The sequence below is a fragment of the Aristolochia californica genome, unplaced genomic scaffold (genome assembly GCF_029961685.1).
Source record: "Aristolochia californica isolate CCGP_79_NKW_82.1479 unplaced genomic scaffold, dmAriCali1.0.hap1 SCAF_12, whole genome shotgun sequence".
Taxonomy (NCBI): Eukaryota; Viridiplantae; Streptophyta; class Magnoliopsida; order Piperales; family Aristolochiaceae; genus Aristolochia; species Aristolochia californica.
In genome coordinates this window covers 24,988,674-24,999,201 of record NW_027181793.1, presented here as the reverse complement: position 1 = coordinate 24,999,201, position 10,528 = coordinate 24,988,674, and the positions used below count along the sequence as shown (strand labels likewise).

Here is a 10,528-nt window from a genome sequence, read left to right as displayed (position 1 = left end):
ATCAATATGCCACGCCTGAAGACCCCTAAAGTGTTCTTTCCCTTCCTCTACTCGTTTTTTTCCTACTTTTGACTTGGAGATGTAAAATTTTTTGAATCGATTCAGTTGGATCTTAGACTCATCGAACTGGTGACTACACTTGGGACAGGTTAGAATTGATCATGGATTCCTTCCTTTTTAACTTGACTTTCGGATATTTCAGATCTTGGTCTAATATTTAATCTTAAATAGGAGGTTAGGCATCCCGAATCGAAATAGTTCAAATCCAGTATAAAATCCCCCCAAAATGTTTAAAGATTATGTCTTCAACTTTTAATTAGATGTGTTAATGGCCGACTTTCATGTTTTTTATTTTTTCAAATTTTTGCTGTTTTAGTAATTTCAATCTGATTCGAATATCCAAGTTCTTATACAGCAAGACCGTATGTATGATGTATGACGATAAATCTGGAATCTGGAGTGCACATTTCCTTTGAATATTTTGACCCGTTCAGGTAACTCTGCAATTGTCTCCTAATGCAAGGCAGTTTTTCCGTCTACTTTTATGTTATCTTCTTCGTTTCCGTCCATCCATTCAGAATATTTTTGGAATGGAACACATGGTTCTTTTTTTTTTTTTCTGGGTAATTTGCGCCATTGCCCGATGAGCATACGATTCAGACTTGGAAAAGAAAGCTCTTTGAAAGGCGCCAATGACATCGTTCGTATACAGAGATTTCCTTTGATCGTCTCCTTTCAAGCTTGATGCAATCTACCTTTCACGCTTGATGCTTCGCCTACTCGCACCAGAATCTACCCTTCTTTGACAAAGACAATTCTGCAGAGATTTCCAGTTATCGCGTGGACTGGATCAAATGTTTCAAATCTCCACTGTAACCAGTAACTTGGACGATACCTGTTCAACGAAACTCCCTTTCCAAGAAACCTCACTAAACCCCTCTTCGTGTAGCGAAGTGGATCACGCAACACGCAATTTCCCAGTTTACAATTCACAAGTCAAAGCCATGGGAGTCATTCTGTACACACTTTGGAAACATTGGCTACACGCTGCACCCTATAAGTTTGCCGAGCGATTCCACCAAACTCAAAAAGCAACCAAAAGGCTCAATCTGCTCTTCATCGCAGGCATGTCGGTGAAGGAAGTTAGGGGAGGACGAGAGGTGGCGCGGGCAAAATCGTTGAGGCGCTTCGAACGTTGTTTCTCGGGTCTCCAGCTCTCGATGCCCATTGAAGCCGGAGGACTCAAGGATTCGGATCCCGACAAGTTGAAAGCTGAGATCAAAAGATGGGCGAAAGCTGTGGTGACATACGCCCGTCAGGTGAGCGGGTACTTCAGCTCGCGCGAAGTGTCTTCTTCCTGAGCAGCACTGATACGGAGCAGCAGTACTGCAACTGAGCAGTTTGCTTTTGTTGGGTTGAAGGGGAGCTTGTCCTGGCAGCTTATTCGCCAAAGTTGAAGATTTGGGAATCATGGCTCAGTAAATATGGAAAAAACACGATTGGATTTTCATGGTTTTCAACAGACAACAAATCTATCATGATTTTGTTTCTGCGGTCCTGAAGAAGGAGGCATCGATAAGGCCAGAAACTTGCCGGAGCAAATTCAAGAGCAGCAGCTAACATACTGGTGATGACTGATAGACTTGACTACATTCCAAGTCTGAGTTTCTTCTTTGTACAGACGTAGATACTTTCAGTGGTTTCATTGTGTATAAATAATCATGAACTAGAACAGAATGTGGGAATTTGAATCCATTTTACAGCTACCGAAGGAGATGATCGCTTTTGTGCACTCCTTCCGTGGTTCTGACTGAGAGAACACTGGAAAACGTTCGAGACGACGGAAAGAAAAATATCATATTAGAACAATTGAGAAATCGTCTGTGGCGATCGCCATACTCGAAGCGTTGATAAAAATTGTTTAGAGATACTCAAGAACATATTCCTCGAGCTTCAATTTCTCTGTCCACCACAAAGGTAACAATAATCCACGGTTTGAATTATCCATTAATGGGAAATTTAGCCTCTGCAAGCTTATCACTGCTCTAGAAAAGTTAGTAAATACAGTAGAGACTTCTTTGCTAACCGTTTTATTACGAGAAACGGTTTTCTCATAATCGTGGTATCAACTTCTGGCAGTTACAACTCCTTCGGTAACACGAAGTCATAAACAACGTTGATGGGATGTTGCCTTCACATCGTTGTTTCGGTCCACTGTCTCGTCACTCAAATCCATTTAGTTGAGCCATCACCGAGAGTGTTCAAAGATCAGAAGCGCCGAATAGAGAACAGAGAGAAGGAATCTGAAGCGAATGGAATGAGGTATGATCTTTGCTTCCGTTTAAATTTATATGATGAATTTCATGTCGTTAGAAATTTATGTTTAGGCTTACAGTTGGTATCAGAGCAGACCTCTGATCCATCGTTTCGATTCTTAGCGTTTACTGTGCGCTCTCTATATGAGAATCGCGCTTACTACTTGCGATAGCCGGGGTTCTGGCATCGGCGAAAAGTGTCGAAGAAAGACGCAACGCCAACGCTGGCGACCATTCCGAAAGGTATGCCGGCGTCAACATTGTATAAAAAATAACTGGTGTCGACAGTCTCTGTCCGCTCTCGGTGCGGACTTTTGGCGGCTCTCTTGCGACGCCTTAGAGCGTCGGAGCCGCAGCACCAACGTTGGCGACCATTCTGACAGGTTACTATAAGTTTAAACATGAATTTCCAACTACATAAAATTCATCATATAAATTTAAACGGAAGCAAAGATCATACTTCCTTCTGTACGCTTCAGATTTTTTTTCTCTGTTATCTTTTTGGCACTTCCGAGCTTTGAACACTCTCGGTGATGGCTCAACTGAAGGGGCTTGAATGAGGAGATAGGGGACCGAAACAACGATGTGAAGCCAACCTCCCATCAAGGTTGTTCATGGCTTCGTGTTACCGAGAGAGTTACAACTGCCAAAAGTTGAGACCACGTTTATGAGAAAACCATTTTTCATAATAAAACAGTTAACACCCTGTTTAGAGCATATGTCCCGCACTTATCGTGCAATTTTCACCCGGTTTGCTCTCACCCAAGCAGGTTCCTGCAAATTGTACATAATAAATGTTACATCAGCGTTCCTCCAGCGAGACCCACTCTTACAGAGATAAATGGAGCAAAAAAATCATAACAGGAAAGGCCAAGGTGAGAGAACACAAATTTGAAAAGCAGGAGAACCTGTTCCATGATAAGATAGTAGACTTGAACCCATTGAAACCAATTCCACCGCTAATCAATTTCTCTCCTCCAAAATCGGGATCAATCCGACTGGGTCATGTGTGAATCCAATGAGTTACACATATGCTCGCGAGCCACAACCTCAGCTCATATGAAAGTCTGAATTGGGTTGCCTGAGGCTGGTATTTTATTTTATTTTTCTCAAATTCATAGAGACCGAGCAAGTTGGCGGGATGAGTGCCCAACCTGCTCCCTCATAAATCGTAATTGGTTTGGCGAGTTAGTGGACCATGGTCTATATTCATTTTAGCCCGAGAGGAAATCACTTTCCTAATTATCAGGTTGAAGGGGAACGTCAATCGGGAAGATCAATTGTAACCCTCGGCTCGCTCCGACGAAGAAAGGATCTGTCCAGTATCCTTATCTCCGGCCATGGGAAACGCCGAGAAGCTGATGAACCAGATCATGGAGCTCAAATTCACCGCCAAGTCTCTCCAGCGTCAGGCCCGAAAATGCGAGAAAGAGGAGAAAGAGCAGAAGGTCAAAGTCAAGAAGGCGATCGAGAAGGGCAACATGGACGGAGCTCGAATCTACGCCGAGAACGCCATCCGAAAACGCAGCGAGCAGATGAATTACCTCCGATTGGCTTCTCGACTCGACGCCGTGGTCGCTAGGCTTGACACCCAAGCCAAAATGACCACGATCAGCAAGTCCATGTCGTCGATCGTTAAATCGCTTGAATCGTCTCTCACCACAGGTAACTTGCAGAAGATGTCCGAGACGATGGATCAGTTTGAGAAGCAGTTTGTGAATATGGAGGTCCAGGCGGAATTCATGGAGAGCGCCATGGCGGGATCCACTTCTCTCTCCACTCCGGAAGGTGAGGTCAACAGTTTGATGCAACAGGTTGCGGATGATTATGGCTTGGAGGTATCGGTGGGTCTTCCTCAGCCGGCCGGACATGCGATTCCGACCAAGACGGAGAAGGTGGACGAGGACGATCTTTCGAGGAGGCTTGCCGAACTCAAGGCCAGAGGCTAATTGGTAAATTTCGTGATTGGCTTTACCTCTCCTGTCCAATATATGTAACTGCACACTGTGGAGCTTTTATATGTCAACCCGATTTGTTCATACTGTGGATTCGAAATTTAGATTGGATAGGAATTATTGTGAGAAGTGATATTCTCTGTTTGTCTTATCAGTTGCTGCCGCTGGTTGTTAAAACTTGAAATATTGTGGGGCGCTTCCTCTGTTATCCTTCTCTTCTCACATGTGGTATAGGGAAATATGATATCTTGTTGCCTTCTTGATTTTCTTTCGTGAAATCCACTTGTGGAGTGTTCAAATGGTGATCTTCTAGATATGAATTTGAGAAAGCGTTAACATATTCGTTGATTTTACTTCTCTGTTGGTTTAAAACTTGTAAAGAACCATCCTAGTAGGTACTTCTGGGAAACAGTACCCTCCTGCCCTTGAATGGAACTTCTGGGACAAGCCAGGGTGTTTAATTGAAGTCAGCTGCTCCAAAGGGTAAAATCTTGACCAATGGCCATTGGTTCAGAGGGAAATGAGAGTCAATGTCAACATTTGCGCAAGTTGGGAACTCTGAACTACATGTCATTTTCTGGGGGTTTGGTAATGAGTTTAGTGGGTTTTTCATCGACAGATTCTGGATGAGTTTCTCTTTACCAGCTCTTCATCAAATGTGCGACCTAACAAGAGAAGGATAACCACTGCAGTGAGAATTTTGATGTTGTGGAAAGAAAGGAATCAAAGGATGTTGGGAGATTTGCAACCCAAATTGATAGTGATTATTTGCTATTTACAGCATTCCAGATTAGTGGATCTTGATAAGGAGCTATACATTGGATATGAGTTTGAGATAGATGAAATTGGTGAGAACTAAGGGGAAAACAGCTTTATTTGAAAAAGGGCAATCTCCCAAAATCTGAGGCAGCGGTTATGAGTAACTGTCTGCCTCTTTCCTTGGCAAATTCGGGTTCATGTTTATAGACGTTCTAAAATTGAGTACAGAAAAAAAAAAAAGCATCTAACAAGTAGGAAAATAGTAAGATAGATTGTTGCCTTTCTCTTTGGTTTGGTTGAACTTAGTTCTCAAGCTTCAATACCTGCAGCACTTTATAGCCGAATGGTGTCATCTTATGGTAGGTTAGACCCAGACAATCAAAATGTCAGCTATTAATTTGGATTCCTGAGGTGGCCATTTTTCTTACAATTGCCACCATATGGCTGGAGAACACGATCGATTGTGGAGTAAGGGTGGTTGGTGAAATAAGATTGTGATCTTACCTGTCTTCAGCGTCAAGAGCAGAAAATCAAGGAGAAAGCTCTCGATTCCAATGAGTGGCTATGGGTTTCATGTATGGCTGGAAGTTATCTTTGCTTGGCTATGGATTTTCATGTATGGCTGGAAGTTATCTTTGCTTGGCTATGGATTTTCTTGTATGGCTGGAAGTAATCTTTGCTTGGCTATGGATTTTCTTGTATGGCTGGAAGTAATCTTTGCTTTCACCGGCTTCAATAGCCCTTTCGAATGTGATGTGGTGTGATAGAGAAGTTACTGACACACTGACCTTAGTATAATTTTTCATGGTTCATCCCTTAACGACTGATGTGAGCACCGCTTCAAGTGATTTTACTCATCTGCCATAGTTAAGATACACAGGAGAATGCGGTAAGAAAATATCAAGGTTATTGTATGAATGGATATCAGCAACATGACACCTAGCATAAGATCGATATAACAATCAATTGTGCAGCATTGTGGTAGACATTTTGGATCGACCAACTATATCAAAATCCAGCGCAGAGTAGTCGCAATACGCAGGAAAAAGTTCATTTCGAGTTGATTGCGCCTCACTTGCGGACATTCAGAAAAGAACTCCTTGCACTGCGTATCTGCCATTTTCTTTTTTTCATGTTTGCTTTTATGAGATAGAGCTAAATTTTGGAGCCTAGGGTTCAATATCTTGATAACCTTCCTGTTGATAAGTCTTGCCTCAGGAGACCTTTTTAGGGTCTATCAGCGAATATTCCTGGTTCAGCCTTGCAAACGACCCAAAACAACACAAACAAACGTCATCTTCACAAGTGGGAACATCGGCCGCCTTTTCATAACTTCATGTGTAAAAAAACCTTCTCAACGGACCTTGTCCTGTACGGTAGTTTGGGTTCTTCTGTCCAAACTTCAGCTTAAACAGACACTAGTCTTAAATTCTTTCTTCCTTGCGTCAATTTTTCCAATTCATAAGTGAAGCCTTAGTCTCATTTCTTCTTGTAGAGTTTTTTTTCTTTGTTTTTGGGAATTATAGCCTTTTGTTAATTTTCTGTCTTCGAGTTCATTCATTCTCGTCTAAAGAATAAATAGAAGAATTCCAAATGAAAGCCCTCATAGAGTCAAAGTCCATTATTTTGTCAATAAATGATTAATAAAAGAAAATGAAATCCGTGGATTATAAAGGCATTTATTTATTTATAACTTTTGTAAGACTTCCACGAATTTTCTTATTCGAGATTCTTAGATGAAAATGAGCAAAAACTATTTATATCTATGTGACAAAATTCCACCATACAGATTAATAGACCTTGCAGACTAAAATGCTTGACAATGAAGCAAAGCGTTTGACCAACAGCACTGGAACAGATACGCCACTCATAATTCAACCAACTTTTGCCATTCAAAATGAAACCGGTCTATTTACATCCTGTGTGGGGATTCTACCTTGACCACCGAAAGACCAGATGCTCCCCGTTGGTCCCATCGTCAACTAGATCTGTTAAAGCCAAGAGACAGAAAAATGTGTTTCCATAACCATTAAAAGAACTTCAGATTCTGTGAACACTGACACCATCGTCCTCTGCAGTTAGGTCGTTGTTCCAAATTGCAAACCCCGAGTCACCAAACACCAGCTGCTTTATTCCAATATAGCTGTACAATGCACAGCATTGGATGCCAGTTAACAATTGATATAAACCATCCAAAGGTACATATAAACACAGTTGAGCTCTATTAGCTGGATTACAAAGATCTAAGAACCTTGAGATAACTTAAATCACAGCAAAGCACCAGTTTTAGCAGCTGGAACATGAAGTAACGGGGCATCGAGTCATTGACTATAGAACTGTGGACAAAGATTCCAACTTCTAATACACAAATTCCGGTCGGATGCCTTTTCAAATAGCCTATTCTTTCAAGTTGGTAAATTATTGCAAGCTAACATGATTTAGAGTCCAGTCAACACCTAAAACTACCCTTTTAACAAATTTACCAGATCACTAACCCTGCTATTGATGTCCTTTACATCATCTATAACGTATTATCAATGCTTGTAAACAAATTAAAAGAATATGGCATGAATAGAACAGATGCAATGGTAAACATTGACTATAAAAGAGCTGCAGAGAATCTTTAGGGTGTTCACAAACTTCATATTATATATGAAAAGAAGAGGAAGAAGCAATAGCTGAGAGGCTTGAAACTTTACTCAGAGCTTATCTGTGTTAAGGCATTAATCAAGACATCCAACAGTAATGGTTCACTCGTCCCAATATCCACCCTGTTGAAATTTTTATCAGATGTATCAGTAGAAGAACTATGTATAGTTATAGAATACTCGCAAAGCGGCAAAAAGGGAGACTCAGTTCACTGACACTAAGAAAAATAACAGAGTAAATACCAAATACGTGCTAAATTGTCTTGAACTTCAAAATCACCAATGTTATAAAATGTGGTTGGTGTGACATTTGCTCCCTGGATGGCATCATAGCTTGGCCTCTCATCTAAAGGATCTTGTGACAACTGCAAGAAATTCAGTTAGAAGTTCAAATTACCGAAAGAATTTTTAACCAACTATCTGAGGTCCACTGTCATTCAAAGAAACAAACAATCTGATCCACTAGAAGAGTCTGTAACAAATAATACTTATGACATTCGTATACGAGTTAGAAGAGGCTTTTTTATATGCATTCCCTGAGACATCATTCCATTGCATGATACAATTTCCAGATCCCATTCATATCAAGCAATCTCAGCTCCTATTTTATACTCCACTTCCTCTGTCTCTCAGACTTGTCATTTGAAAAAATGTAAAATAGTAAAAACCCTTCAAAGAAAAAAACTATCAAATGCAAAGTGCTCATTCAACCAGACAGTAACTTTGAATTTGGTGATTTTCAGCCGTGACAAATGATTCTGCATAAAAGTAGACATGATAAAACTTATTAACGCTCGTTTGGTATGGGTATCTTTTTCTTTTATTTTTTTTTAAATGGTACTAAGTATCGGTATCTTTCATGTTACAACCGGCATCTTCCACCAGTAAACGAAAATGCTAATAGTTAATGACTGATTGGAGCCTAGGGCATCGTTCCTAATCTATAAGTACAATGATTATGACATCTCCAAATTGGCATATGGTATCGGGTGAACCGAATTATTCTCAGATCACAAACTAAATGGTGGTATAGACAAAATAGAAATGGAACCAACATTACCAAAAAATGCTTGTGAGCTGTACCTGCATATTCATAGAATTGCATCCACCCAGTCGCCCGATGATGTACCATGATCTGATTGTCTGCAGTATATAACCATAGCCATTTGGTTGATCAGAAATGCCCATGGAGCAATCAAAACAAACTTCAATAGATCGCCACTTACGTCACAAATTAAGGTGATATCTTTCGTTAATGGTTCATTATAGAACTCGAACCATATGTAGGAGTTTGAGAAATCAAATCTGACACAAGCCAATTGAAGCAATGAGTACTCATATTTAATGGACCGTTGCGCCAGTAGAATACTAGGAATCTGTAAATTCATCTTATCTGTCTATGCATAAACGCGTCTAAGCGTTGAATGACAACTCACTTGTTGAATATAATTTTGACCGGCGTCGCTGAGCCAGTTTTGGTGTGCAGAATCTTGTCCCTTTTCTTCCTGATTCTCCCCTCCACCTTCGAATTCCCATCAAAAGAAACGAACCCATACTTGAAAAGACGGAATAAACAAACAATAAAGATAGGAAAAAGAACGACTAACGAAAAAGGCTTACTCGCTCCTTTGCTTTCTCCGGTTCCTCTAAACAGGTACCAAGAATTTCGGCTAATTCCGGGTCCTTATCATGATTTTTCTCGTCTACTCTCCCTCTGTAAATTCTTGAGCCAGAATATTCGTCTTCCTCTTCCTCCTCGGCATCTTCTTGGACCTCTGAGTTCGCATTACGAGACACTAAGGGGATCGTAATCCGTTCCTTGGGAGTACCTTCCCAGAAGGGGACATTGCAGGATAAAACATTAGGGACGAAGTACTGAAAAGGTACAGAAGAGAGGGCAAGCGAGGAAGAAGCACCAGACGGAGGGAAGAGGGCGGAGGAAGGAAACCCCGGGCTGTGGAAAGGCCTGCCCAGGGTGCGCAAGATAAGCATTTCCATTTGACAAAGGTTTAGGGGTTTAGAGCACGGAAGCAATTTACTGCCGCGCTATGCGGTCTGTCGAGTCTGCTGTTATTGTTGCGTTCTATTTTCCTTTTCAATAATTTCTTCCGTATTATATGTATAAAAACCACTTGAATACAAATAAGAAAAATAATTCAAAAGTCGTACGTGTATCCTTAGCTTTAAAATTAATGTCTAGTAAGACCGATCTTTTAGGTGTAGAAAACTATCTTACGAGAGTAGACGGAATCATTCAGACAAGTTTGTTCTTCTAAAAAAATAATACGAAGGCTTTTATGGTAGAATAAGTTATTCTAAGCAAAACTTGTCAACTTAATCAAAGTGAATAGTGTTGTCCCCAAACACTCTCTTCTTACGTTTGGTATCCACCATGGGAGAGACCTTGTACTAGTTACCATGCCATCAGTACCTGTTAACACACAAAAATGGAGCAAAAGCACTAACTAGGGCCCAAGCCAAAATTGAACTTGTATGTGTTAAGTGTGTCTTGATCTTAATACTTTAAACTTAAATTCAAGTTCGAGCCTAAAATTGTAATCAAGTTCGAGGCCAAGTTTTTTAACTGAATTTGAACTCAAACTCGAGCTGGGTTCGAGCTCCAACCTATATTTAAAATTTTTAAAATAAAAATAAAATTTATAAAAAAAATTAAAAAATTGTGAGGACCTTGGTACCATTAAACTGCAAGGTATCATAGAGGAATCCAAGATTTTGCAATGAAATATATTAATGTATAATAACAAGTTTAATAGATTTTAAATAAGGAGCAAACACCTCCATCAATAATATTTATTCTATTGGTAAACAATAATATTTGATATTGAAGAAC

At 40.3% G+C, this 10,528-nt stretch overlaps 2 protein-coding genes across 2 annotated transcripts; one reads left to right on the top strand and one right to left on the bottom strand.

The window, feature by feature from the left end:
• The first annotated feature begins 3,518 nt into the window (after window positions 1-3,518).
• On the top strand, window positions 3,519-4,610 carry LOC137945535 (ESCRT-related protein CHMP1B). Its single transcript, XM_068791470.1, has one exon. It carries the CDS (start codon window positions 3,656-3,658, stop codon window positions 4,262-4,264), a length of 609 nt encoding a protein of 202 aa, XP_068647571.1. The 5' UTR covers window positions 3,519-3,655; the 3' UTR covers window positions 4,265-4,610.
• Window positions 4,611-6,879: 2,269 nt separating this feature from the next.
• On the bottom strand, window positions 6,880-9,716 carry LOC137946281 (uncharacterized). The gene is made up of 7 exons (XM_068792513.1): window positions 9,298-9,716; window positions 9,114-9,199; window positions 8,904-8,982; window positions 8,761-8,820; window positions 7,921-8,042; window positions 7,729-7,800; window positions 6,880-7,172 (listed from the first exon to the last, which is right to left on the bottom strand). The coding sequence occupies exons 1-7, from the start codon at window positions 9,673-9,675 to the stop codon at window positions 7,070-7,072; spliced, it is 900 nt and encodes a 299-aa protein (XP_068648614.1). The 5' UTR covers window positions 9,676-9,716; the 3' UTR covers window positions 6,880-7,069.
• Window positions 9,717-10,528: the final 812 nt, after the last annotated feature.